The following is a 27,763-nucleotide window of genomic DNA, read 5'->3' on the forward strand; positions in this document are numbered from 1 at the left end:
TGAGGAAGAAGAGGTACTGTTGAGCCTTCTTGACCGTTGCATCCGAGTGGGAACCCCGGGACAGGTTCTCGGTTATTGTCACTCCTCGGAACATGACACTCTGCTCCGTTGGTGTGGATGAAGCGTGTCTTCCCCCTCCTTGCATGGTCAAATCCTGTGACCCCCCCACCGCCGCCAGGTTGTGCCGCTCCCAGTTTCTGCACAGTCAGAAAAAAAAGACTCAGCCTTGTTTCTGAGGCAAGAAATTACAGAGAGTTGCGAACACAGCCCAGCCCATCATACAAACCAGCCTCCCATCCATTGACACAATTTGAGGTTGTACAAGATGTTGGTTAGGCCCCGTCTGGAGTACCATATAAAACCCGAAAGAACGGCAGATGCTGTCAACCAGAAATAAAAACAGAAGCTTTTGGAAAAGCTCAGCAGGCCTGGCAGTGCCTGTGAAGAGGAATCAGTTGTTGTTTCTGGTCTGGGGCAACCCTTCCTCAGATCAGAATGCTGAGCTTTCCAAGCAATTTCTGCTTTTGTCCCTGGAGAACTGTGTCCAAATCTGGTTGTCCTCTTACAGGAAGGGTGTCGTTGAAGCTGGGGAGGGTTCAGAAGAGATTTACCAGGATGTTGCTTGAAATGGACGGTTTGAGTTATAAGGATAAGCTGGAACACTGGAGGTTGTGGGGTGAATTTACAGACATTTATGAAATTGTGAGAGATGTAGATAGGTTGAATGGCAGGTGTCTTTTAAGAGTGTGGAATTTAAAGACCAGAGCACATTTTTAAGGTGAGAGGAGAAAGATTTAAAAAAAAGGTGAAGGTTTTTGTTTTAAATACAGAGGGTGGCCCGAGTGTGGAATGAGCTTCCAGTGGAAGTGATGGATGTGTGTACAGTCACAATGTTTAAAACGCATTCGGATAAGTACATGAATAGGAAAGGTTTAGAGGGATACAGGCCAGGAGCAGGCAGGTGGGGCTAGTTTGAGATTTAGCATGGACTGGTTGGGCCGAAGAGTCTGTTTCCGCGCTGTACAGACTCCACCTGTACTTCCTGCTGCTTCGGGAAAACAGCTAACATAATCAAAGACCCCTCCCACCTCAGTTGCACTCTCTTCACCCTCTTTTCATCGGGCAGAAGATACAGAAGTTTGAAAACACATATCAACAGATTCAAGAACAGCTTCTTCCCTGCTGTTATCAGACCTACGAGTAGATCCCTCATATATTCGAGTTGTTCTCTCTCTGCACCCTCTCTGCTGCTGGAACACTATATTGGGCATTCTGTTTTACTATCCTGATGTACTTAACTAAGATATGATCTATCTGCATCGCATGCGGATTATACATTTCACTGTATCTTGGTGCATGTGACAATAACAAAGTGGAACAGAAGAAAACCTGTTCTTCCTGAAGTGTGCGTCATGCCCGCTGCTCCTCTGGGCTGGGACGAGTCGATGATTTTTCTTTCAAAACATGACAAAAAGCAGATCTCGGTGCTACGGGCTGAATGGCATTCTGTGCCGTCTCGTTCTACAATTCTGTGCCTCACAGGGATTTTTTTGAAATTCATTAATTGCCTGTCATAGTTGTGCTTAAGAAAGTGGCGGTGAGCTGCCCCCTTGAACTGCTGCAGTCCCATGTCCTGTGGGGTAGACCCACAGCGTCCCCCTCAGGGAGGGAATTCCAGGGATCCTGACCTGGCCACACTGAAGGAACGGCCGATATATTTCCAAGTCGGAATGACGAGCGGCTCAGAGGGGTAACTCGCAGGGGGCTGGTGTTCCCATGTATCTGCTGCCCCCTTATCCTTCCAGATGGAAGTGGCCGTGGGATGTAGAAGGTGCTGCCTGAGGACCCTTTGTGAGTCTCTGCAGGGCGTCTTGTAGATTACACACTGCTGCGGTTGAGCATCGGTGGGTGGGGGAGCGGGTGTTTGTAGATGTAGTGCCAATCAAGTGGGGAGCCGCTTTGACCCTGGACAGTGTGGAGCCTGTCGAGTGTTGTCAGAGCTGCCCCCATCCACGGGCAAGTGGGGTGTATCCCATCACACTCCTGACTGTGTGTTGATGGTGGGACAGGTTTTGGTGGAGTCAGGAGGGGAGTTGCTGGCCACAGTATTTTGATCCTGTGACCTATTCTTGTCGCGACTGTATTTATGTTATGAGGATGTTGATTGTGGGGGGGGGGGCGGGTTTCAGTGATGGCAACGCCATTGAATGTCAAGGGAGGGGGGTGGTTAGATTTTCTTTGATTTGGGGATGGTCACAGCCTGGCATTTGTGTGGCGCAAATGTTACGAGGCACTTGTCACCCCAAGCCTGGATATTGATAAGTTTTACCTCGGTGGTGTGTGAGAGTTATGGTAGTGGGACTGGTGTTCTCCCTGCAGGCCGCAAGAGAGCGACGGCAGACAATGATGAAGAGGAGGTGGGTCTCAATGAGTTAGCTGGCCGTTGGGAATGGGAAGCGGATGACGGATCCTGGAATGTTTACTCGGCCGAGCATGAGCGGGAGCTTTCAGAGGCTTTGCGGTAAGTGTCAAAAAGCAGTGTTCTGCCAAAGGCGCCTCGAGTTCAAAACTCAAATCCTTCCATCGTCTCTGATCCCACCTGTCTGTCCGCCTCCCAGCCTAGTTTTACCTTCCCCCAACTCTGTGATCTTCTTCCGTCCCAAAACCTTCATATCCCTGCTTGCTTCTGATTCCCGACTCTCAAGTTCCTTCCCTATGATTGAAATTTCTGCAGCTTCAGGTACCCGTGCCCATAGCAGAGGAATGACCCAAAACATCTCCACCTCCCACCTTCTCTCTCACTGGCTCCCTCCCTCTCTGTCTCTCTCTCTCTTCCCCTTTCTCTATCTCTCTCTCTGTCAGTCTGTCCCCCTCCACATACCCCACCTGTCTATCTCTGTCTTGCAGTCTGTCCGCTTCCACACACACCCTCCCTCTCGCTCTCTCTCGCTCTCTCTCGGTCTTACATGGTGCCCCTCTCGCTAGGTCTGCCGTCTTCTCTCGCGATCTTATTTAACTGATTGTGTGACTGTGAAGTTGCGTGTTTTAAGTTTTTCCAGGAATGTTGGTTTCACTGGCTAGACCCAGGATCTGTTGCCTGTCTCCCTGGACCAGTGCATGGTGCGCCCACCTAGACTGCTGATAGGGAGGGAGTTCCAGGCCCAATGATGGTAATATATTTCCAGGTTGGGATGGAGAGCTTGCAGGGGGCTGGTGTTCCTATGTATCTGCTGCCCCTTGTCCATATTGATGGTGGAGGGTGTGGGGTTTTGGAAGGTACTGAATTACGGAGCCTCAGTGGGTTTCTGCAGCGCATCTTGTAGATGGTACACACTGCTGCGACTGAGTGTTGGTGTTTGTGGATGCCATGCCAATTGAGCGGTTGGCTGGTTTGTCCCTGGGTGGTGTCGACTTCTCGAATGATGTCGGAGCTGCCTGCACCCAGTGCAAGTGGGGAATATCCCATCAGACAGGGGTGGGGTGTGTGCCTGTGTGTGTGCCTGTGGAAGAGGGAAGAGTCAGGAGGTGAGTGACTCGCTACAGGATTCCCAGCCTCTGACCTACTCTTGTAGCCCCTTGTGTTTATGTGGGGCCGGTCCAAGTTCAGGTTCTGGTGAATGATAATCCCCAGGATAGTGGGGACAACGGTTAGATTTTCCCTTACTAGAGATGGTCACTGCCTGGCATTTGTGTGGCATCAGTGTTACCTGCCACTTGCCAGCCCAAGCCTGGATATTGTCCAGATCTTGTTGCATTTGAACGCGGACTGCTTCAGGACCTGAGGAGTCACGAATGGTGCTGTACACTGTGCAGTCATCGGTGAACATCCCCGATTCTGCTGCCTGTGGGGGTGGGTGCGGTCATTGATGAAGCAGCCGAAGGTGGTTGGCTCTAGAACGCTGTCCTGTTGGAGATTTGAAGGAGTGTGTTAAGTGAAGAACGAGGGGGCAGGGTTGGACTTTCGGACCAGGGAACACAAACTCGAGCCTTTCCAAGTCCGTCGCATTGACCTAACACTGCACCTTATCTTGCCCTCTTCCCCCCCCCCCCCCCCCCCCCCCCCCCAGGTCCGGGAATACCTCCGTTCAGCTGTCTCTTCCTTCGAAGATCACCCTGCGAGTGGATTTGAAGAAAATGGCCCAGGAGAACAGCCAGACAGGCTTCGAGAGGAGTGTGCGCTATGCTGTGAAAGAGAAGGAAGACTGTATGATCCTGTCCTGGCAATGTTTGACGGGCAAAGAGTAGAGAGAGCTTTACTTTCAGCTCATTGGAGTAGAGAGAGCTTTACTTTCAGTTTATTGGAATAGAGGAACTTCACTTCCTGCTTAAAAGAGTAGAGGGAGCTTTACCTTCTGTTGAGAAGAAGAGGGAGATTTACTTCCTGTTTAAAAGAGCAGAGGGAGCTTTACTTTCCATTTCAAGGAGGAGGCAATTTGAAAGGGATGTCAAGATGGGCTCCTTTCCCAAGTAGCAGACCTGGGATCTCTCGCACTAAGTGCTGTTGAAGTTTAGGGTGGGCTAGCTATAAATGTTACCAGTGGCATTGATGGATGTTTTCTGGCAACTGTACACAGACTAGTGATGCAATGGTTGGGAATTGTGAATCATGGCAGCTAGAATCTCAATGAATAGTCAGACAGGCTCAAGGGACTGAATGGTCCCCTGCCGTTCCTCTGTAACTGGGTCCAGGAGGTGGCTGAGTGGCCTCAACCTGATTCTGTGTAACAGACTCCAAGAGGGGTCTGAATGGCCTCCTGCTGTTGCTCTGTAACAGGCTCAAGGAGGGGCTGAATGGCCTGTTCCTCTGTAACAGGCTTGAGATGGGGCTGAATGTCCTGTTCCTCTGTAACAGGGTCGAGGAGGGGCTGAATGGCCTGTTCCTCTGTAACAGGGTCGAGGAGGGGCTCAATGGTCTCTTGCTGTTCCTTTGAGCTTCCTTGTTGCGCCTGTGGTGTAAGGCCTGCCTGAGCCTGTTTAATCTCTTGCTGTTTCCACCCAGATTTTGTGTGGCAGTGGCAGGGTGACGATGCCGCCTGGCACCCATACAGCGCCGCGGTGTGTGCCGAACTGGAGCAGGCGAGGCGGCAGGGGCAGACGACCGTGGACCAGTCTGTCGGACGGGTCCGCTACCGTCTGGATGTCGGAAGGATGAGGCAGGTCAACAGCAAGACCAAGTACGAGCGCAAGATGAACCGCCTTCAGTCAGGTAAAAGGGGGCTTCCCGGCCTCACGGGGGCCTCTTGGAAAGAGAGGTTAGCCCAGTTCCTTACCCCAGACCCTCGGGAGTTGCTGCCCATCCCCAATCACTCAAAGGAGTGGACTGGCTCAGAGGGTGGTCGCTCCCGTCACTGTTTGGGGGGGGGGGGGGGTCGCGGTGGTGAGGCGTCTGGAATCTCCATTTCTACCTCTGAACCGTTCTTGGTGCCCCCACCTCGCCTCTCACTGATGTTCTGTCTCTGTCTCTCTCTCTCTCTCTCTCTCTCTCTCTCCCTCCGCCTCTCCCCCGCCCACAGATGCAGCCGACCCAGCAATCCTGAGCGGCGGCGACAGCCCGCAGCCCTCGGACGGAGCGTCCTGCTCGGCCACGGGTTCGGTGGCCACCAAGAAGGCGCGCCAGGAGCATCCAGAGAAGGGGGACGACGGCGGTCGGCAGGCAGGAGGCGACAGCCAGGGTAAGGAGGGTGGCACCAATACCGGGCTCAGGATGAGGGTCAGGAGCAAGCGTAGGCGGTGGGTGGCTGTGGTAGGAGGAAGCCGAACTTTGAGAGAGTGCCGCGTTCGCCCGTGGAGCACGGCCGGGCCGGCATTTGTGACGGTCCCAATGGATGTCGAAAGAGCACTGGGGGTGAGGGGGTGGTACATGACGTCTGTGAAGGGGATGGGGAGACGACGCACAGGAGAGTGACCCATCCCAGCGCACCGGGGGAGGGGGGTGTCACTTTGCTCAGTGTTTATTTATCAACATGTGCGTTACTCACACACTGTCTCTCTCTCGCGCTCACACTCTCACACACGCACACGCACGCACACACACACACCCATTACAGCTCCAGTCCATGTGTGTTGGGCAGCATGCAAGTGAATGCTCCACACTGCTTCACAGGGTGGCACTTTTGCGCACGGTGTGACCTGTTAGAGCTCACGGATGCAATTTGGGACAGCTTCCAAGTGCAATACGGTTGTACAGCACGGACACAGACCCTTCGGCCCATCCCTTCCATGCCAACCAGATATCCTAAATAAATGTAGCCCCATTTGGCCTGTACCCCTCTAACCCCTTCCTATCCATGTCCCCATCCCGATGCCTTTTAAATGCTGTAACTGTACTGGCCCCCACCCACTTCCTCCGGCAGCTCCTTCCATACACCCCCCACCTTCTGTGTGGAAAAAGTTACACCTCAGGTCCCTTTTAAATATTTCCCCCTCACCTTAAATCTACAGCCCCTATTTTTGGACTCCCCCCACGCCCCCCCCCACCCTGGTGGGGGGAAAGACCGTGTCTGTTTACCCCTGTCCATGCCCCTCCCGATGTTATAAACCTCTATAACGTCCCCTGCCCCGACGCTCCGCGGAAAACAGCCCCGGCCTCTCCCTGTAGCTCAAACCCTCCGACATCCCTGTAACTCTTATCCCTATTCACACCATCCTCCCTACAGCAGGGAGACCGGGATTGGACGCAGTATTCCCAAAGCGGCCCTGACCCATATCCATGTACAGCCCCAACACGACCCTCCCGACTCCCTGTACTCAGCGCACTGACCCATAAAGGCGAGCGTCCCGAACACCGCCCTCACCACCCTGTCTACCTGCAGCTCGACTTTCCAGGAACTACGTCCCTGCGCCCCCCGAGGTCTCTCTAATCAGCGACACTCTCCCCCAGGATCTTCCCGTTAAGTGTGTAAGCCCTGCCCTGGTTTGCCTTTCCCCAAAATGCAGCACCTCACATCGATCTAAATTAAACTCCACCTGCCACTCCTCGGCCCATCGGATCCATGTCCGGTTGTAGTCTGAGGTAACTCTGATTCACCGGGATTCTGGTCCCAGTACCGTTCGAGTGCAGCCCGTCCCATTGGAACAGCTCCCTCCATCCCCTGGTACTGGTGCCCAATGCCCTGTGAATTCTCCCGCACCGACCTGTCAGCCACGCGTTCGCCCCTTTAGCCTTGGTGCCCCAGCTGTAATCTGGAGATTGCTACCTTTCTGGTTCTGCCTTTTAAAGTTAGCCCCTCGCTGCTCATGTACCCTTAGTAGAACCTCTTTTATCCTGTTTGTACCTGTGTTGTTGGTTCCATTGTAGACCACCACAGCCGGATCCTGTGCTACCCGGGTGAGATATCCTGAAGCCAGGCACCGTGGCCTCAAGGGGACTGGCAGCTCTGGCCAAGAGAACAGCATCTGTTCCCCTGACTGTGGCACCCCTGACTAACAAGTACGGTCCTCCTTTCTTGGCCACCCCTTTGAACATCTCGCTGTACCGCGGCACCGTGGTCAATTTGCTCATCCTCCCTGCGGCAGCAATCCGCGCCCCCCCCCGGCAACCCCCACAACTCTCGCCCACACAGGGAACAGCAGTCTGAAACCTATCAGGTAGGGCTGAGGGCCCTTCAGCGCTGCCTCCTGTCCCACGTGCAGCACGCCATATCGACCTGAGACGCGCTGCCTGGATGGAGGTGGAAGCCGAACCTTTGGGAATGAGAGACGGACAGCTGCTCGCAAGGAGATAAACTTGCAGGGATTCAGGGTGGGGTTGGCGGTCATGGAAATAAGTGGGCTGCTCCAAGGAGAGACAGCGGGAACCTCGACGGCCACCCCTAGCGAAAAGTGACTGTGGTGTTTTCACTGATGCAGAACAACGGTATCCCTCTCACTCATCTCCTCAGGAACGGTGAAGACTGTGGTCGTGAAGGGGAAGGCGGCCGTGGACTCTGAGTGCCAAGAGAAGACGGGCAAGGTATCTCCCAGGGCAGTATGGTCCAAGCCTGGACGAGGACAGCATGAGGGCCTGAGCTAACCGTACAAAGCCGGTCACTGCACTGCTGTCTGTGCCTGGACCCTCTGCTCCTGCAAGGCTCTCGTTTATCCCAATGCTCCTCCTTTACCAACATGTCACCCTTTATCCCCCCTGCCCCCCGCTGCCACCAACTCTCACTGCCTGGATCACCCCTTGGTGTGCAGCATCTCTGCTGCTCTGCATTTCAGGTGGTCGCTCTCTCTCACGCAGGGTTCTCCCACCTCTCTCTCTGTCTCTCTCTCCCTCTCTCTGTGTTTTCCCAGCCTGCCCCTCCGTCCATCTCTCTCTCTCTCTTTCTCTGTGTGTGTCTCTCTCTCTCTCTCTCTCTCTCTCTCTCTCTCTCTCTCTCTCTCTCTCTCTCTCTCTCTCTCTCTCTCTGTGTCTCTCTCTCTCTCTCTCTCTCACAATGTTGCCCCAGCCTGCCCCTCCATCCCCACCCCTTCACTTCCTCATTACTCACTTCCTGATTTATGGGGGAGTGTCCCAATTTCTTTCCCTATCACTGTTTGGCTGTTCCTGTTGACACCCGGGAGTGATAAATCTCGGACAGGTTTGTGCACAGAGCGGCAAATTGCTTGTGGATTGTCGCCCGAAGTTATTAGCTGAGAACTGATGTTTGCATCAACAACATGGAACGCTCCGATTCTCTTTGCTTTGACACTCCTCGCTTTCTTTCTCGTGGAGGTATATTTGTTGTCCCCACGCCCTCCCTGTCTGGAGATCTCGCTACCTTCACCCGCACCCCCTCAGTTTTCAGACAGTTCAGCGTATCTTCGGTAGCGTGCTTCCTGCTATTCCATCAGGGTGCTGGTCGAAAGGCGCAGAGTTGGTAACCACTCCTTCCCCTCTCCTGCAGGCCCATGTGTACGGAGAAGGCGAATGTGTGTACGATGCACTGTTAAACCAGGTACGTGCCATAACCGACCCTTCGAGTCCACGCAGGTGGAGTTGAGTTTGCACAGATATCCGAGCTATAGCACTTCTGGTAAAAGAAACCATTCAAAGTAGGGCCCTGGGCGGTGTTGTGGAGCAGAGACACCGAGGGATTCAGGTACACAGCTCTTTGCAGTTTCCCTCACACGTAGACGGGGGGGTTAAGAAGGCGTTCGGCATGCTTGCTTTCATTGCTAACACCTCTGAGTGTAGAAGCTGGGGACGTTGGTGAGGTCTCTTCTGTGTGCAGTACTGGTCTCCCAGTAAGAAGGAGAGGGTCCAGAAGACATTCACCAGGATGTTGGCAGGCATGGAGGGTTTGAGTTGTAAGGAGAGGCTGGGACTTTTTATTCTCACTGGACCGTAGGAGGCTGAGGGGTGTCTTTATAGAGGACAGCACGGTGGCTCGGTGGTTAGCACTCCTGCCTCACGGCACCGGGAACCCAGGTATCATTCCATCCTCAGGTAACTGACTGTGTAGAGTTTCCATGTTCTCCCCATATCCGCATGGGTTTCCTCCCACAGTCCAGGGATGTGTGGGTTAGGGTGGGTTAGCCGTGGGAAATTACCCATAGTGCACAGGGATGTGCGGGTTAGGGTGGGTTAGCCGTGGGAAATTACCCATAGTGCACAGGGATGTGCGGGTCAGGGTGGGTTAGCCGTGGGGAATTACCCATAGTGCACAGGGATGTGGGGGTTAGGGTGGGTTAGCCGTGGGGAATTACCCATAGTGCACAGGGATGTGTGGGTGAGGGTGGGTTAGCCGTGGGGAATTACCCATAGTGCACAGGGATGTGCAGGTCAGTGTGGGTTAGCCATGGGAAATTACCCATAGTGCCCAGGGATGTGGGGGTTAGGGTGGGTTAGCCGTGGGGTATTACCCATAGTGCACAGGGATGTGCGGGTTAGGGTGGGTTAGCCGTGGGGTATTACCCATAGTGCACAGGGATGTGGGGGTTCGGGTGGGTTAGCCGTGGGGAATTACCCATAGTGCACAGGGATGTGGGGGTTAGGGTGGGTTAGCCGTGGGGAATTACCCATAGTGCACAGGGATGTGCGGGTTAGGGTGGGTTAGCCGTGGGGTATTACCCATAGTGCACAGGGATGTGCGGGTTAGGGTGGGTTAGCTGTGGGGAATTACCCATAGTGCACAGGGATGTGCGGGTTAGGGTGGGTTAGCCGTGGGGAATTACCCATAGTGCACAGGGATGTGCAGGTTAGGGTGGGTTAGCCGTGGGGAATTACCCATAGTGCACAGGGATGTGGGGGTCAGGGTGGGTTAGCCGTGGGGAATGCGGGGTTACAGGGACGTGGGTGTGACTCTGGGTGGCATGTTGTTTGGAGGGTCGGTGTGGACTAGTGAGAGGCACAGATAAGGTGAATAGCAAACATCTATTCGATTGGGTGGGTGTGTTGGAAACGACCGGGTAGATGTTTAGGGTGAAAAGAGAAAGATTTAAGAGGACACAAAGGGGAATGGTTTCACACAGAGTGTGGTTCGCGTGTGGAATGATGTGCCAGAGGGAGTAGTGGGTGTGGGTACAGTTACAGTGTGTGTGGAAGGCATTTGGCGAGATACATAAATAAGGAAGGTTTAGAGGGACATGGAGTAGGCAGGTCGGAGTAGTTTGGTTTGGGATCATGGTCGGCATGAACTAGTCGGACTGAAGGGTCTGTTTCCATGCTGTGTGACTCTGACTGTGTGGATTTAGCAGACTCGGGAGCTCATCCTGAGCAGCGATCTAATTGAAATGTATCAAGTCCCATGGGGACTTGAGAGAAAACCTCCTTTCGTGGAGTTTAAGAATGGGGGCGCAGGAGGGGGCACGGTCTCCTGTTGGAGTGGGAGGTTAGGAAGAATTTCTTCCCTCGGGGAGGGGGTCTGTGTAATTCTCTTTTGCAGGGGTAGATTGGCCATGCAAAATTGCCCCTTAGTCGCCAGGGATGTGTATGTTAGGTGGAATAGCCAGAGGAAGTGCGGAATTGTGGGGGCTGGGTGGGATGCTGTGACGGACAGTGTGGATTTGTTGGGCCGAGTGGCCTGCTTCCACCGTGTAGGGATTCTGTGATTCTCTGAATGATATTTTGTCTTTGACTCATAAAATGCATAATAGAGACAAACATGCGGAGATAGTCGGAACTGCAGATGCTGGAGAATCTGAGATAACGAGGTGTAGAGCTGGGTGAACACAGCAGGCCGAGCAGGAAAGCTGATGACTTGGGTCTGGACCCTTCTTCAGAAATGGGACAAACACCCACTTGTATGCTGGGAGATCTTCGGTCAACTGCTCCCTGATGCACATTGACTTAAAGTCACGATTCTGAAACAACCAACTGAGTTACTTATTTAAGTCTCTTCACACAGATAAACTGAGCTCATATGCCACCAGTTTCAAATCCAAATTCTTAAAACGTGATCTTAAAATGCAATCACACGCATTTACTCACTTTGCGGGTGAGCTGCCTTCTTGAACCACTGCAGACCAGGTGCTGTAGACCCACAGTGTCCCTCAGGGAGGGAATTCCAGGGTTCCTGAGCCAGTAACACTGAAGGACCGGCCGATATATTTCCAAGCCGGGATGGGAAGCAAAACGTCAGCCTTCCTGCCCCTTTGATGCTGCTTGGCCTGCTGTGTTCATCCAGCTGTACACCTTGTTATCTCAGATTCTCCAGCATCGGCAGCTCCTACTGTCTCAGAGAGCATTGTTTTACTCGTTAACATCTTTTCAACAGACCAATGTCCAGTTTAACAACAACAAGTACTACATCATTCAACTCCTGGAAGATGATGCAAAGAGGCATTTCAGCGTCTGGATGCGATGGGGCAGAGGTGAGCAGTCTGAGATTTGGATAGTGTGCCTTCCAGCCCTTATTGTCTCTGAGCGCCACACAAAACTGGATGGGTCATGTCTTACTGCCTGATCGCACTGAGACAGAAGCAATAGCACATCGAGGAGATGGGATGGAGGGGGTTAAGTAGGGTCCCGATGGGGATATAAAATATTAAACGGGGACGGGGGGGTCCCGATGGGGATATAAAATATTAAACGGGGACGGGGGGGTCCCGATGAGGATATAAAATATTAAACGGGGACGGGGGGGTCCCGATGAGGATATAAAATATTAAACGGGGACGGGGGGGGTCCCGATGAGGATATAAAATATTAAACGGGGACGGGGGGGTCCCGATGAGGATATAAAATATTAAATGGGGACGGGGGGGGACGGGGAGGGTCCCGGCGGGGGATATAAAATATTAAACGGGGACGGTGGGGGACGGGGAGGGTCCCGGCGGGGGATATAAAATATTAAACGGGGACAGAGGGGGATGCGGAGGGTCCCGGCGGGAGATATAAAATATTAAACAGGGACGGGTAGGGTCCCGATGGGGGATATAAAATATTAAACGGGGATGGAGGAGGATGAGGAGGGTCCCGATGGGGGATATAAAATATTAAACGGGGACGGAGGGGTACGGGGAGGGTCCTGACGGAGGATATAAAATATTAAACGGGGACGGGGAGGGTCCCGACGGGGGATATAAAATATTAAACGGGGATGGAGGAGGATGAGGAGGGTCCCGATGGGGGATATAAAATATTAAACGGGGACGGAGGGGTACGGGGAGGGTCCTGACGGAGGATATAAAATATTAAACGGGGACGGGGAGGGTCCCGACAGGGGATATAAAATATTAAATGGGGACGGGGAGGGTCCCGACAGCGGTCAGACAGGTACACGTTGAGGACTGATGATTTAATTGAAAGCCAAGTTCACCGATTGACGTTTTCTCGCCAATTTTCCATTTCAGTCGGGAAGGTTGGACAACACAATCTCATTCCGTGTGGCAGTGACCTGAACAAAGCCAAGGAAATCTTCGAAAAGAAGTCGGTCCAGTGAAACTTTCTTTTAGGTTTGATTGGTGTGTGGTAAACACTCTCAGGACAAGGACAGCACGGGGTTAGATACAGGGTAAAGCCCCCTCTACACTGTCCCCCACCATCACACACTCCCAGGGACAGCACGGGGTTAGATACAGGGTAAAGCTCCTTCTACACTGTCCCCCACCATCAAATATCCCAGGGACAGCACGGGGGTAAGATACAGTGTAAAGCTCCCTCTACACTATCCTCCCCCCCCCCCCCCCATCACACACTCCCAGGGACAGGGAGCGGACGTTGTTAGATCCAGAGTAAAGCTCCCTTTACAGTCCCCCACTCAGAGCCATGCGTGCTTTGCTTCCAGCTGAACGATGAGCAGAGAGCTGCGACCTGACCAGCTGGCTGTAAGGGCTGGAATCCCGGTGGGGTGGGGTGGGGGGTGGTGGTGGTGGGGTGGTTCGGTGGGGTGGGGGTGTGCTTAGTGCTCGGTTTGCAAGGCGGGACGCTGTTTGACTTTGAACCTGGCGCCCTCACCTTTCACCCCCGTCTGCCCCTCCCAGGTTCCTGGATAAGACCAAGAACAGCTGGTCAAACCGAGCATGTTTTGAGAAGGTCGCCGGGAAGTATGACCTGTTGAGTCGGGATTACAGTGGAGATGCCCCTCCGGATGAGGTGTGTGGGAATGCATCTGTTCCTTTTTCGGGCGATGGTTTAATGGGAACGTTCTCCTCTTTCATCAGGACAAAGATTGAACGAGGGTGGGTCCTGATGTGGGAGATTTCTACAGGACGTTTGTTCGGCCACTTTGGAATGCTACTGGTCTCTCTGCGACAGCAAAGATGTTCAGCTTGAAATTGCTCAAAACGATTTACAAGGTCGTTGCCGGAGTTGGAGGGTTTGAGCTACAGGGAGAGGCTGGGGCTGTTTTCCCTGGAGTGTCAGAGTCTGACTGGTGACCTTGTAGAGGTTTATAAAACCATGAGGGGCATGGATAGGGTGAATAGATAATGTATTTTCCCCCAATGGGCGGGGGAGTCAAAAACTAGAGGGGCACAGGTTTAAGGTGGGAGGGGAAAGGTTTACAAGGGACCTGAGGGGCCACTTTTTCACGCAGAGGGTGGGGCGTGTATGGAAGGAGCTGCCGGAGGAAGTGGGTGGGGGCCGGTACAGTTACAGCATTTAAAAGGCATCGGGATGGGGACGTGGATAGGAAGGGTTTAGAGGGCCATGGGGTGATTAGGACTGGATTAATTTTGGATATCTGGTCAGCACGAACAGTTTAGAGTGAGGGGTCTGCTTCCATGTGTACAATTCTGCGACTGTGTCAGACAGACAGGCGAGATGGTCTCAGAGACGGATGTGGAAAGGAGAACAGATGGAGTTGTTCACAGTGACAGGCCAGGGAGGGTGGGGTGGATAAACTGTCCTTCGTTCTGGAAAGGTCAAGGACCAGAGGCCATTGCGAAATGGTGAGAGGAAAGGCAACAACAGCGAGTGGTTAGGATCAGGGACGTACGGCCCAAGGACGCGGTTAGGATCAGGGACGTACCGCCCAAGGACGCGGTTAGGATCGGGGACGTACGGCCCAAGGACGCGGCTGGGATCAGGGACGTACGGCCCAAGGACGCGCTTAGGATCGGGGACGTACCGCCCAAGGACGCGCTTAGGATCGGGGACGTACCGCCCAAGGACGCGGTTAGGATCAGGGACGTACCGCCCAAGGACACGGTTAGGATCGGGGACGTACCGCCCAAGGACGTGGTTAGGATCGGGGACGTACCGCCCAAGGACACGGTTAGGATCGGGGACGTACCGCCCAAGGACACGGTTAGGATCGGGGACGTACGGTTAGGATCGGGGACGTACCGCCCAAGGGCGCGGTTAGGATCGGGGACGTACCGCCCAAGGACACGGTTAGGATCAGGGACGTACGGCCCAAGGACGCGCTTAGGATCGGGGACGTACGGCCCAAGGACGCGGCTAGGATCAGGGACGTACCGCCCAAGGACGCGCTTAGGATCGGGGACGTACCGCCCAAGGACACGGTTAGGATCGGGGACGTACAGCCCAAGGACACGGTTAGGATCGGGGACGTACGGTTAGGATCGGGGACGTACCGCCCAAGGGCGCGGTTAGGATCGGGGACGTACCGCCCAAGGACGTGGTTAGGATCGGGGACGTACCGCCCAAGGACGCGGTTAGGATCGGGGACGTACCGCCCAAGGGCGCTGTTAGGATCGGGGACGTGCCGCCCAAGGACGTGGTGGAGCCAGTTTGAAATGTTGACCTCCCCAGGAGAAATTGATTGTTTTTCTGATCACATTTGCAATGCCATGGGGAAATATAAAGGGAGGGCAGAAGGGTGAGTGATTTGCTCCAGCCGGAGCTGGCCTGCCCAAAATTAAGCAAACGGTTCCTCCCCCCGCACTGACAATGCCCTTCAGTTATGGGTTTGCGGGAAAGTGTCCATTCTAAACGTACTGTTGACTTGCTGATTCCCACATATCTCTTCCAACAGAGTGCGAAGGTGGAAAAGACCCCCAAAGTGGAGTCGAAGCTGGACCATCGAGTACAGGAGCTGATTGAGTTGATTTGTAACATACAGGCCATGGAGGAGATGGTGGTACAGATGAAATATGATACCAAGAAAGCCCCCCTAGGTCAGAAAAATGACTTGAATCGCAACGTTCGTGCATGTTGTTCTGACTTGGTGCAGAGGAGCTAGTTTCACTGAGGTTCTTCACCATGATGGATGCAATCCCATCCCACTCAAACTCCTTGGATGCCCAAGACCAATAAACACGGCCCATGTTCCATCCACTCGCATCGGACACAATCCCAACGGACTCAAACCCCCTTCCCGTTCCCGCTCATCGGACACAATCCCAACGGACCCAAACCCCCTTCCCATTCCCGCCCATCGGACACAATCCCAACAGACCCAAACCCCCTTCCCATTCCCGCCCATCGGACACAATCCCAACGGACCCAAACCCCCTTCCCGTTCCCTCCCAATGGACCCAAACCCCCTTCCCATTCCCTCCTATCGGACACAATCCCAATGGACCCAAACCCCCTTCCCGTTCCTGCCCATCGGACACAATCCCAACGGACCCAAACCCCCTTCCCATTCCCTCCTATCGGACACAATCCCAATGGACCCAAACCCCCTTCCCGTTCCTGCCCATCGGACCCAAACCCCCTTCCTGTTCCCTCCTATCGGACACAATCCCAACGGTCCCAGTGCAGCGTTTTAGCCGAGGAGATAATTGGTGTGAAGGTGTGTAATGCAGCAGTTGGTGGTCACACAGCGAGTACCTAACAACAACGTTTGGTAGCTCCGGTCTGAGGGCCTGTGTTTTCTCCTGGTATCGCCTTTGGCTTGTGCATCGATCCCACTGGGATCAGAGACGTCTTCCCGTTGCTTTGCTGCTGCTGTTCCCTGAGAGGACACGCGGGTTAATTCCTGATGGTGAAGGATGGCGTGTGTGGCACTGCAGCAGCTCCTGCTCGGCACTCGGTTACCACCGGCTTAGATATCCTGCTCGGTCTGCGGAGTTTGGACCTGCTCCCAACGCCGTTTGGCAGCGGCATGGCCGCCCTTGAATTGGCTACCATGGTGGCGATCCTGAGATGTTACTTTGGTTGTGCAGAGCCGGAGATGATGGGGAAGAAGGGTCAGGAGTCGACCATGTAACCTGCGCCACCACTGAGTTTGACCCACTATTCCCCCAGCTCCCTGGGTACCACCCCCGCCCCCCGAGGGTGTCGACCACAGCCTTGATCGCCCGAACGTTCTCCTCAGCCCGCTGGGCTAGTGAGTTCCAAAGAACTCCATCCCGCGGAGGGAAGGCAGCTCTCTGCCTGCCACCCCCCTCGAACGATGGGATCTCCGTCAGCCCAAGACTGCTCCCAAGGCCCCATCCCCGCGCTTTCGATTTTCACAATGTTGGAGCGGCACTCAGAGCTGTGCAGCACTGAGACAGTCCCTTCAGCCCAACCTGTCTGTGCTGACCCAGATTATCCTAGCTCAATCTGGTCCCGTTTGCCGGCATTCGGCCCCTATCCCTCTGAATGCTCCCTATTCTTGTCCCCATCCAGATGCCTTTTAAATGCTGTAACTGTACCAGCCCCCACCCACTTCCTCTGGCAGCTCGTTCCACACACCCTCTGTGAGAAATAGTTACCCCTCAGGTCCCTTTTAACTCTTTCCCCTCTCCCACCTTAACGCTAACCCCCTCTGGTTTTGCCTCACTCCCACCCTGGGGAAAGGAACACATTAAGGACATAAGAACCAGGAGCAGGAGGAGGCCGTGTGGCCCCTTGAGCCTGCTTCATTGCTCAAGTCCACGGACTCAGCTTCACTTACACCCCCGCTCACCATAGCCCTTAATTCTGTTACTGTTCAATAACCTATCTGTCTTTGCCTTAAAAACATTCAATGAAGTAGCCTCAAGTGCTTCACTGCGCAGGGAATTCCACAGTTTCACAACCCTTTGGGTGAAGATGTTCCTCCTCAGCCCGAAATCTGCTGCCCCCCCTTTTTTTTGAGGCAGTGCTCCTAGTTCTAGTTTCACCCTCCAGTGAAAATACCCTTCTTGCTTACTATCTTATCTGTTCCCTTCATAATTTTATATGTTTCTACAAGATTCTCTCTCATTCTTCTACATTCCAATGAGCATAGTCCCAGCCTACTCAATCTCTCCTCATAAATCAACCCTCTCAACTTCAGAATAACCCAGTGAATCTCCGCTGCAGCACCCTCCAGTCCAAGTGCTTCCTTTCTCAAGGAAGGCAACCAGGACCATACACAGGCCTTGGCTGTTCGTCCTATCCACGCCGCTGTGCGATCGCCATCCTCCTGACCGAGCCCTTTCAGAGAGAGAGAGAGAGCCTCGCGTTCCGGTGAACCCCGGTCGGAATCTCGGCCCAATTTACCTGGCTCACGTGACTACTCAAGCTGTGGTGTCTCCCTGTGCAGGTAAACTGACGACGGCTCAGATTAAAGCTGGTTACGTGTCCCTTCAGAAGATTGAGGACTGTATTAACCGGAATGTGAGCGGGAAGGCCCTGGTAGAGGCCTGCAATGAGTTCTATACCAGGATACCGCATGACTTTGGGTAAGAGCTCAGTACCAGGCAGCCGCGAGGTGTTGGTTCTGACCGCTCCTGTACAGGCATTCCGTACTGAAGGAAGCATTTTCCCCTTCCTCCTTTCCGGTGTCCCTGCAATGGCCTGGCACGCACTGCCCGTCAAGGTTGGCTCAGTGGTTAGCTCTGCTGCCTCACGGTGCCAGGGACCCGGGCTCGATTCCACCCACTGGCAGCGCTGTGTCTGTGTCGAGTTTGCACGCCGTCCCCCTGACTAATGTCCCTGTACAGCCACAACACGACCCTCCCAACTCCTGTACTCAACGCACTGACCAATAAAGGTGAGCACCCCAAACACCACCCTCACCGCCCTGTCTACTTGTGACTCCACCTTCTAAGAACTATAACCCTGCACTCCAAGGTCTCTCTGTTCAGCAACGTGTCCCAGGACCTTACGATTCAGTGTGTAAGTCCTGCCCTGGTTCGCCTCTCCCCAAAATGCAGCACCTCATATTAAACTCCATCTGCCACTCCTTGGCCCATTGGTCCTCTTCCAGCTAGAAACTGGAAATTCAAGCCCACCGACTCCCACAGCTACCTAGAATACACCTCCTCCCACCCACCCCCCTGCAAAAATTCCATCCCCTATTCCCAATTCCTCCACCTCCGCCGCATCTGCTCCCAGGATGAGGCATTCCACTCCCACATTTTCCAGATGTCTGCGTTCTTCAGGGACCGCAACGTTCCCCCCCCCCCGCAGTGGTCGAGAACGCCCTCGGCCGTGTCTCCCGCATTTCCTGCAACACATCCCTTACACCCCGCCCCCGCCATAACCGCTCCAAGAGGATCCCCCTCGTTCTCACACACCACCCCACCAACCTCCGGATACAACGCATCATCCTCTGACACTTCCGCCATCTACAATCCGACCCCACCACCCAAGACATTTTTCCATCCCCACCCTTGTCTGCCTTCCAGAGGGACCACTCTCTCCGTGACTCCCTTGTTCGCTCCACACTGCCCTCCAACCCCACCACACGCGGCATCTTCCCCTGCAGCCGCAGGACGTGCTACACTTTCCCCCACACCTCCTCCCTCACCCCTATCCCAGGCCCCAAGATGACTTTCCATATTAAGCAGAGGTTCACCTGCACATCTGCCAATGTGGTATACTGCATCCACTGTACCCGGTGTGGCTTCCTCTACATTGGGGAAACCAAGCGGAGGCTTGGGGACCGCTTTGCAGAACACCTCCGCTCAGTTCGCAACAAACAACTGCACCTCCCAGTCGCAAACCATTTCCACTCCCCCTCCCATTCTTTAGATGACATGTCCATCATGGGCCTCCTGCAGTGCCACAATGATGCCACTCGAAGGTTGCAGGAACAGCAACTCATATTCCGCCTGGGAACCCTGCAGCCATATGGTATCAATGTGGACTTCACCAGCTTCAAAATCTCCCCTTCCCCACCGCATCCCAAAACCAGTCCAGTTCGTCCCCTCCCCCCACTGCATCCCAAAACCAGTCCAGCCTGTCTCTGCCTCCCTAACCGGTTCTTCCTCTCACCCATCCCTTCCTCCCACCCCAAGCCGCACCTCCATTTCCGACCTACTAATCTCATCCCACCTCCTTGACCTGTCCGTCTTCCCTGGACTGACCTATCCCCTCCCTACCTCCCCACCTATACTCTCCTCTCCATCTATCTTCTTTTCTCTCCATCTTCGGTCCGCCTACCCCTCTCTCCCTATTTATTCCAGTTCCCTCCCCCCATCCCCCTCTCTGATGAAGGGTCTAGGCCCGAAACGTCAGCTTTTGTGCTCCTGAGATGCTGCTGGGCCTGCTGTGTTCATCCAGCTCCACACTTTATTATCTTGGCAGTTGTGTTGTGACTCACGTGAGGGAGAAAGGGGGCAATGCTTTCCACCTTATCAGATTAAAGAAACTGCCTATCGCTTCCAAGTGTGTCTCAGCACACTCACGCCCACCATCTCAGTTCAGAGGCTGTTGCTGGGCAAATTTTCAAAACTCACTCTGTTTGACTAGCAGTTGTTGGCCTTTAAACAGTGTCTTCTCTCTGTTTCCTACAAGAGTTTTTTTCCCGAAATTATAACGAGTGCTGCTGTGCAGTGGTAGTGTCAGGGGGGAAGTGAGGAGAAACAGAAGTACCAGAGAGCCTCCTCACTGTCGGGGCAGGGATCACAAAAAACAAGGATGTCAGATAAAACAAATGTTTTTCTCCCGTAGTCACACGTTTTTTATTTCCTCATAAACAGCAAGTTCTTTTGACTCGCGTGTGGAAAAACTTTACGTGTTAAATCCGATTCACTCTGTGAATGAACCTTCCGATGTTCCCAGCTGATAAATGTAAGACGTAGGTCTGTGCTTCTGTGAGCCTCACTGGATTATTAGTGATGTTACCACCACACGACGGCCCCTCCTGTTAACCCGCGTATCCTTCTTTTCATTCCACAAAAGGCTGAAGACACCCCCTCTGATCAGATCCAAGAAGGAATTACAAGAGAAAGTGGGACTTCTGGAGGTAAAATGCACCCTCTTCCGGTTATTAGACTCCTGTGCCGCACAGAAAGAAGACCCCTTTGGCCCAACTCCAACCATGCCGACCAGCATTCGGCCCCCTATCCCCCTAAACCCTTCCTATCCACGTCCCCAACCCGATGCCTGTTAAATGCTGTAACTGTACCGGCCCCCACCCACTTCCTCCGGCAGCTCCTTCCACACACCCTCTGCGTGAAAAAAGTCACCCCTCGGGTCCCTTTTAAATCTTTCCCCGTCACCTTAAACCTACCCCCCTCTAGTTTTGGACTCTCCCTACCCTGGGCAGGGGGGTTGAGGGGGGGGAATACCTTGTCTAGTTACCCTGTCTGTGCCCCTCATGGTTTTATAACCTTTGATAACATCACCCCTCAGCCTGTGACGTTCTGGGGAAATTAGCCCCAGCTCACCCCTACAACCCCAGCAACATCCTTGTAAATCAGCGTTCCAAAAGTGGCCCTGACCAAGCTGCAACGTGACCCTGCCAACTCCTGGACTCAACGCACTGACCAAGAAAGGCAAGCGTACCAAATGCCGCCTTGATTATCTGATCTACTTGTGACTTAATTTTCAAGGAATTACGAACGTGCACCCCAAGGTCTGTCTGCTCAGCAACACTCCCCCAGGACATTACCGTTCAGTGTGTAAGTCCTGCCCTGATTTGCCTTTCCCCAAAATGCAGCACCTCACGTTGATCTAAATTAAACCCCGTCTGCCGCTCCTCGGCCCCATCTGATTAAGGTCTCGTTGTACTCTGGGATAATCTTCTTCCCAATCCACGACGCCATCAATTTTAATGTCATCTGCAAACTTTCTGATCATGCATCCTGTATTTGCATTTAAATCATTTATAGAAATGACAGAAAGCAGTGGGCCCAACACTGAACCTTAAGGCACACTCAGGTACAGGCGTCCAATCCAGAAAGCAGGCCTCCAGCATTCTATTGAGATCTGTCATTCCCACCAAACATCTCCCTGGGGCTGGGGGTGAGAGGTGGCAAGGCAGGGCTGCCCCTTCCCTCTTTCCCCCCGAGTTAGAACGTTCTCTCTTCGGACTGTGACTCTGGCGCTGAGCTGAGTCTGGCTGTGTAGCATCTGCTGTCTCCAAACTCACCACACTAACCTGTGTGTGTGTGCGTGTGCCTGTCTGTGTGTGTGCACACGCGCCTGTGTGTCTTTGTGTGTCTGTGTCTTTGTATACACGCGCGCCTGTGTGTCTTTGTCTGTATGCACACGCGCTTGTGTGTGTGTGTCTCTGCCTGTGTGTGTGCATGCCTGTGTGTGCATGCGTGCACGCCTGTGTTTGTGTGTGTCTGTCTGTGCGTGTATGCGCGCCCCTCTGCGTGTGTGTGTGTGTCTGTCTGTCTGTGTGTGTGCACGTCTGTGTGTGCGCGTGCGCGTGTGTGTGTGTGTGCCTGTTTCTGTGTGTTTCAGGCACTGAGTGATATCGAGATTGCCATCAAGTTGGTGGGCTCGAATATGGAGAGTACGGAGAACCCACTGGACCGACACTATCACTCCCTGCAGTGCGATCTTCAGCCCCTGGATCATGCAACTGCGGAATTCAAGGTCGGTCTCTCCTCACTTGCTTCCCAGGACCGTCCGAGGACGGACTTATACTGCTGGTAGGGAAGGGAGAATAGTGTCCATGCTCTGGGCATTGACAAACACACAGGGACAGGGACAGGGACAGCACGGGGTTAGATACAGGGTGAAGCTCCTGTGCACTGTCCCCCTCACCCCCACATCAAACACTCCCAGGGACAGGGACAGCACGGGGTTAGATACAGGGTAAAGCTCCTGTGCACTGTCCACCCCACCCCCACATCAAACACTCCCAGGGACAGGGACAGCACGGGGTTAGATACAGGGTAAAGCTCCTGTGCACTGTCCCCCTCACCCCACATCAAACACTCCCAGGGACAGCATGGGGTTAGATACAGGGTAAAGCTCGTGTGCAGTGCCAGATTGGGTTTGGGATCATGCTGATCAGAGCCTGAGCATGCGGCTGAGACAGGGCATTGATATCGGTGGGATTGCCCCTCCCTAGTTAGAGGGTCGGACACAGTGAGCGGGTGGAAGTGCATCTGCTGCATGAACCCAGAGCGTGAGTATTTCTGTTTCTTCCCCCTCCCACACCTCCCCCAACTTGCTGTGTGTAGCTGATTGAGAAGAGCCTGCAGAGCACACACGCAGACACACACAATGACTACACCATGAAACTACTGGATGTCTTTGAAGTGGAGAGGATGGAGGAGGGTGCTGTGTTCCGCACTAATCTGGGAAACAGGTAGGCTGTGTACGCAATGGGACGGCAATTACCAAAACAGACTGACTGGTGTCTCTCAGTACCCCCCCTCTCTCTCAGGGAGGTATCTGTACACTGACTGGTGTCTCTCAGTACCCCCCCTCTCTCTCAGGGAGATATCTGTACACTGACTGGTGTCTCTCAGTTCCCCCCCTCTCTCTCAGGGAGGTATCTGTACACTGACTGGTGTCTCTCAGTTCCCCCCCTCTCTCTCAGGGAGGTATCTGTACACTGACTGGTGTCTCTCAGTCCCCCCTCTCTCTCTCGGGGAGATATCTGTACACTGACTGGTGTCTCTCAGTCCCCTCTCTCTCTCAGGGAGATATCTGTACACTGATTGGTGTCTCTCAGTCCCCCCTCTCTCTCAGGGAGATATCTGTACACTGACTGGTGTCTCTCAGTTCCCCCCCTCTCTCTCAGGGAGGTATCTGTACACTGACTGGTGTCTCTCAGTCCCCCCTCTCTCTCAGGGAGATATCTGTACACTGACTGGTGTCTCTCAGTACCCCCCTCTCTCTCAGGGAGATATCTGTACACTGATTGGTGTCTCTCAGTCCCCTCTCTCACTCAGGGAGATATCTGTACACTGACTGGTGTCTCTCAGTCCCCTCTCTCTCTCAGGGAGGTATCTGTACACTGCCTGGTGTCTCTCACTCCCACCTCTCTCTCTCAGGGAGGTATCTGTACACTGACTGGTGTCTCTCAGTACCATCTCTCTCTCAGGGAGATATCTGTACACTGACTGGTGTCTCTCAGTCCCCTTTCTCTCTCTCGGGGAGATATCTGTACACTGACTGGTGTCTCTCAGTCCCCCTCTGTCTCAGGGAGATATCTGTACACTGACTGTTGTCTCTCAATCCCCCCTCTCTTTGTACACTGACTGGTGTCTCTCAATCCCCCCCCCCCTCTCTCAGGGAGATATCTGTACACTGACTGGTGTATCTCAGTCCCCTCTCTCTCTCAGGGAGATATCTGTACACTGACTGGTGTCTCTCAGTCCCCTCTCTCTCTCTCGGGGAGATATCTGTGCACTGACTGGTGTCTCTCAGTCCCCCTCTCTCTCAGGGAGATATCTGTACACTGACTGGTGTATCTCAGTCCCCTCTCTCTCTCAGGGAGTTATCTGTACACTAACTGGTGTCTCTCAGTCCCCCCTCTCTCAGGGAGATATCTGTACACTGACTGGTGTCTCTCAATCCCCCCCCTCCTCTCTCAGGGAGATATCTGTACACTGACTGGTGTCTCTCAATTCCCCCCCCCCCTCTCTCTCAGGGAGATATCTGTACACTGACTGGTGTATCTCAGTCCCCTCTCTCTCTCAGGGAGATATCTGTACACTGACTGGTGTCTCTCAGTCCCCCCTCTCTCTCAGGGAGATATCTGTACACTGACTGGTGTCTCTCAGTCCCCCCTCTCTCTCTCAGGGAGATATCTGTACACTGACTGGTGTCTCTCAGTCCCCTCTCTCTCTCAGGGAGGTATCTGTACACTGCCTGGTGTCTCTCACTCCCACCTCTCTTTCTCAGGGAGATATCTGTACACTGACTGGTGTCTCTCAGTCCCCTCTCTCTCAGGGAGATATCTGTACACTGACTGGTGTCTCTCAGTCCCCCCTCTCTCTCTCAGGGAGATATCTGTACACTAATTGGTGTCTCTCAGTCCCCTCTCTCTCTCAGGGAGATATCTGTACACTGACTGGCGTCTCTCAGTCCCCCCTCTCTCTCAGGGAGATATCTGTACACTGACTGGTGTCTCTCAGTCCCATCCCTCTCTCAGGGAGATATCTGTACACTGACTGTTGTCTCTTAGTCCGCTCTCTCTCTCTCAGGGAGATATCTGTACACTGACTGGTGTATCTCAGTCCCCTCTCTCTCTCAGGGAGATATCTGTAGACTGACTGGTGTCTCTCAGTCCCCCCTCTCTCTCTCAGGGAGATACTGTACACTGACTGGTTTCTCTCAGTCCCCCCTCTCTCTCTCTCAGGGAGATATCTGTACACTGACTGGTTTCTCTCAGTCCCCCCTCTCTCTCTCTCTCAGGGAGATACCTGTACACTGACTGGTGTCTCTCAGTCCCCCCTCTCTCTCTCAGGGAGATATCTGTACACTGACTGGTGTCTCTCAGTCCCCCCTCTCTCTCTCTCAGGGAGATATCTGTACACTGACTGTTGTCTGTTAGTCCGCTCTCTCTCTCTCAGGGAGATATCTGTACACTGACTGGTGTCTCTCAGTCCCCTCTCTCTCAGGGAGATATCTGTACACTGACTGGTGTCTCTCAGTCCCCTCTCTTTCAGGGAGATATCTGTACACTGACTGGTGTCTCTCAGTACCCCCTCTCTCTCTCAGGGAGATATCTGTACACTGACTGGTGTCTGTCAGTCCCCTCTCTCTCTCTCTCTCAGGGAGATATCTGTACACTGACTGGTGTCTCTCAGTCCCCTCTCTCTCAGGGAGATATCTGTACACTGACTGGTTTCTCTCAGTCCCCCCTCTCTCTCTCTCAGGGAGATATCTGTACACTGACTGGTTTCTCTCAGTCCCCCCTCTCTCTCTCAGGGAGATATCTGTACACTGACTGGTGTCTCTCAGTCCCCTCTCTCTCAGGGAGATATCTGTACACTGACTGGTGTCTCTCAGTCCCCTATCCCTTGGTGATATGGGGTGATTTATCTGCTCACCGCACCCTCTTCATTTCCTCCTTTCTGAGTTGTTTCTCGTGGTTTTTCAGGATGGACAGTCGCAGATTTTTTGATGACGTGTTTTTGTCCTTGTGGCAAACATTGCTGTTTGAGCCTACAAATACAGACAGCTCCATCCACCATCTGCTCCTACCTGTGACAGACACCTCCATCCCAGCCTAAATTACGCCCGTCTCTGTGTTTCCCCTCCCACACCGCAACCCCCGTGTTGTCTTGCTGCAGTCGCTCAGACTACCCCCCACCCCTTCCCCTGTGCACCCCGCCCCTCGCCTACAGTTCCCACACTGAAATGCAGCTTCCTCTGTCCGTCTCTCCTAGGCAGCTCCTGTGGCACGGTTCCCGCCTTTCCAACTGGGTGAGCATTCTCCAACAGGGTCTGCGCATTGCTCCGGCTGAGGCTCCGGTCACCGGCTACATGGTGAGTGAGGCTCACAGGTAGCGGGAGGGAGCGGGGTGTTTGCGGGCGTGGGGCCAATCAAGCCGGGGTGGGCGTGCTGCTCTGACCCTGGACTGTGTGGAGCTTCAGGAGATTTGAGGGAGCTGCCCCCCATCCAGGGGCAAGTGTGGAGTGTGCCATCATGTGTGTCGATGGTGTCACAGGGCTTTGGGTGGGGGTGGGGGGAAGACAGCAGGATCGCTGTAGGATTCCCAGCCTCTAACCTGCTGTTTATGCGGAGCTGGTCCATGTTCAGATTCTGGTCATTGGTAACCCCCAGGATGTTGACGATGAGGGGGATTCAGTGATAGTAACAGCATTTAATGCCTGGGATTTGTGTGGCGCTGAATGTCACTTGCCCCTTCTCTGGATATTGTCCAGATCCTGTTGCATGTGAACACGGACTGCCTCAGTATGTGAGGAGTCGCGAATGGTGCTGAACACGGTGCTATCATAGCGACCATCCCCATTCCTGACCTTCTGGTGGAGGGAAGGTCAATGATGAAGCAGCTGACGGTGGTTGGGCCTGGGACACTCCCCTGAGGGACGCCTGCAGAGATATCCTGGAGCGGAGATGACTGACCTCCCACAACCACGACTGTTATCCCATGTATCAGAGATAACTCCAACAGCTGGAGAGTTTGCCCGCGATACCCATTGACTCCGATTTCACTGGGGCTCTGTGATGCCACCCGCAGTCGAGCAATGCCAGTGACTGTCGCTGTCACCTCCCCCTCTGGAATGCAGCCCTTTTGCCCATGTTCGAACCAAGGCTGTAGTGAGATCGGGAGCTTAGTGGCCCTGGCGGAACCCAAACTGGCCAATTATTCCCTCAATGTTAAAGTTACGTTCCCTCATTTGGAGAGAGGAGAGAATGGGGACAGAGAGATGGTGAGAGATCGAAGGATTGAGGAAGGGGGGCGCGCAGGGAGGAGCGGAGAGTCAGGAAACAGGTTGGGGTTAAGAGGTGGGGAGGGGTGAGACAGAGGTGGAGCTGGGAGAGAGAGGATGAGATCGGGAAAGAGTGGGTGGGAGAGAGGGAGAGTGGACGGGGAAGAGAAAAGACAGAAGGAGGGAGGAGAGTGCAGCGGAGAGACAGAAGGAGGGAGAGGGAGCGTGGCAGAGAGACAAGGCGGGAGAGGGAGAGACAGAAGGCGGGAGAGGAAGAGACAGAAGGAGGGAGACAGCGAGACAGACAGGAGGAGGGAGAGGGAGAGAGACAGGAGGAGGGAGAGGGAGAGAGACGGAGAGACAGGAGGAGGGAGAGAGGCATGGTAGGCTTGCAGTGTCCCCCTCCTACCCCCCGGAGTGAGGAGGGGGTTTGATCAAGGCAAGTCAAGTCCTGGGGTTGGTCGCGATGCTCTATCAGATCAGCCATACACTTATCAAATGGGACAGCATGCTTGAGGGGCTGAAAGGCCACTCCGCTTTCTGAAATTGTTCCAGAAGGCAAGAGCATTCTGTCAGCTCAAACTATCGGGCAGGGAGTTTGGGGTTTTTCACACTGACCTTGGCAGGATTACTGTGTGTTAGAGCACATCACACAGACATTTCTCTCCCTCTTTCTTCTCTCCATCTCTCTCTCTCTCTCCCTCCCTCCTGTCTCTCCGTCCCGCTCTCTCCCTCCTTCTGTCTCTACATATCACTCTCTCTCCCTCCTTCTGTTTCTCCGTCTCGCTCGCTCCCTCCTTCTGTCTCTCCGTCTCTCTCTCTCTCCCTCCTTCTGTCTCTCTGTCTCGCGCTCTCCCTCCTTCTGTGTCTCTGTCTCACTCTCTCTCCCTCCTTCTGTCTCTGTCTCACTCTCTCTCCCTCCTTCTGTCTCTCTGTCTCACTCTCTCTCCCTCCTTCTGT

At 53.9% G+C, this 27,763-nt stretch overlaps 1 protein-coding gene across 1 annotated transcript in view; it reads left to right on the plus strand.

The window, feature by feature from the left end:
• Positions 1–1,730: 1,730 nt before the first annotated feature.
• The window catches only part of parp2 (poly (ADP-ribose) polymerase 2), a 29,510-nt gene continuing 3,477 nt past the window's right edge, over positions 1,731–27,763 (plus strand). The window contains exons 1-16 of the mRNA XM_059643888.1: positions 1,731–1,750; positions 2,348–2,521; positions 4,068–4,204; positions 5,000–5,206; positions 5,514–5,672; positions 7,881–7,951; positions 8,868–8,918; positions 11,679–11,775; positions 12,757–12,832; positions 13,387–13,498; positions 15,345–15,486; positions 17,808–17,946; positions 20,393–20,456; positions 21,905–22,039; positions 22,633–22,760; positions 25,795–25,894. Of these exons, the coding sequence (XP_059499871.1) occupies positions 1,731–1,750; positions 2,348–2,521; positions 4,068–4,204; positions 5,000–5,206; positions 5,514–5,672; positions 7,881–7,951; positions 8,868–8,918; positions 11,679–11,775; positions 12,757–12,832; positions 13,387–13,498; positions 15,345–15,486; positions 17,808–17,946; positions 20,393–20,456; positions 21,905–22,039; positions 22,633–22,760; positions 25,795–25,894 (1,812 nt within the window). The remainder of the gene's footprint in view (positions 1,751–2,347; positions 2,522–4,067; positions 4,205–4,999; positions 5,207–5,513; positions 5,673–7,880; positions 7,952–8,867; positions 8,919–11,678; positions 11,776–12,756; positions 12,833–13,386; positions 13,499–15,344; positions 15,487–17,807; positions 17,947–20,392; positions 20,457–21,904; positions 22,040–22,632; positions 22,761–25,794; positions 25,895–27,763) is intronic.

Source organism: Stegostoma tigrinum, unplaced genomic scaffold (assembly GCF_030684315.1).
Source record: "Stegostoma tigrinum isolate sSteTig4 unplaced genomic scaffold, sSteTig4.hap1 scaffold_314, whole genome shotgun sequence".
Lineage (NCBI taxonomy): Eukaryota > Metazoa > Chordata > Chondrichthyes > Orectolobiformes > Stegostomatidae > Stegostoma > Stegostoma tigrinum.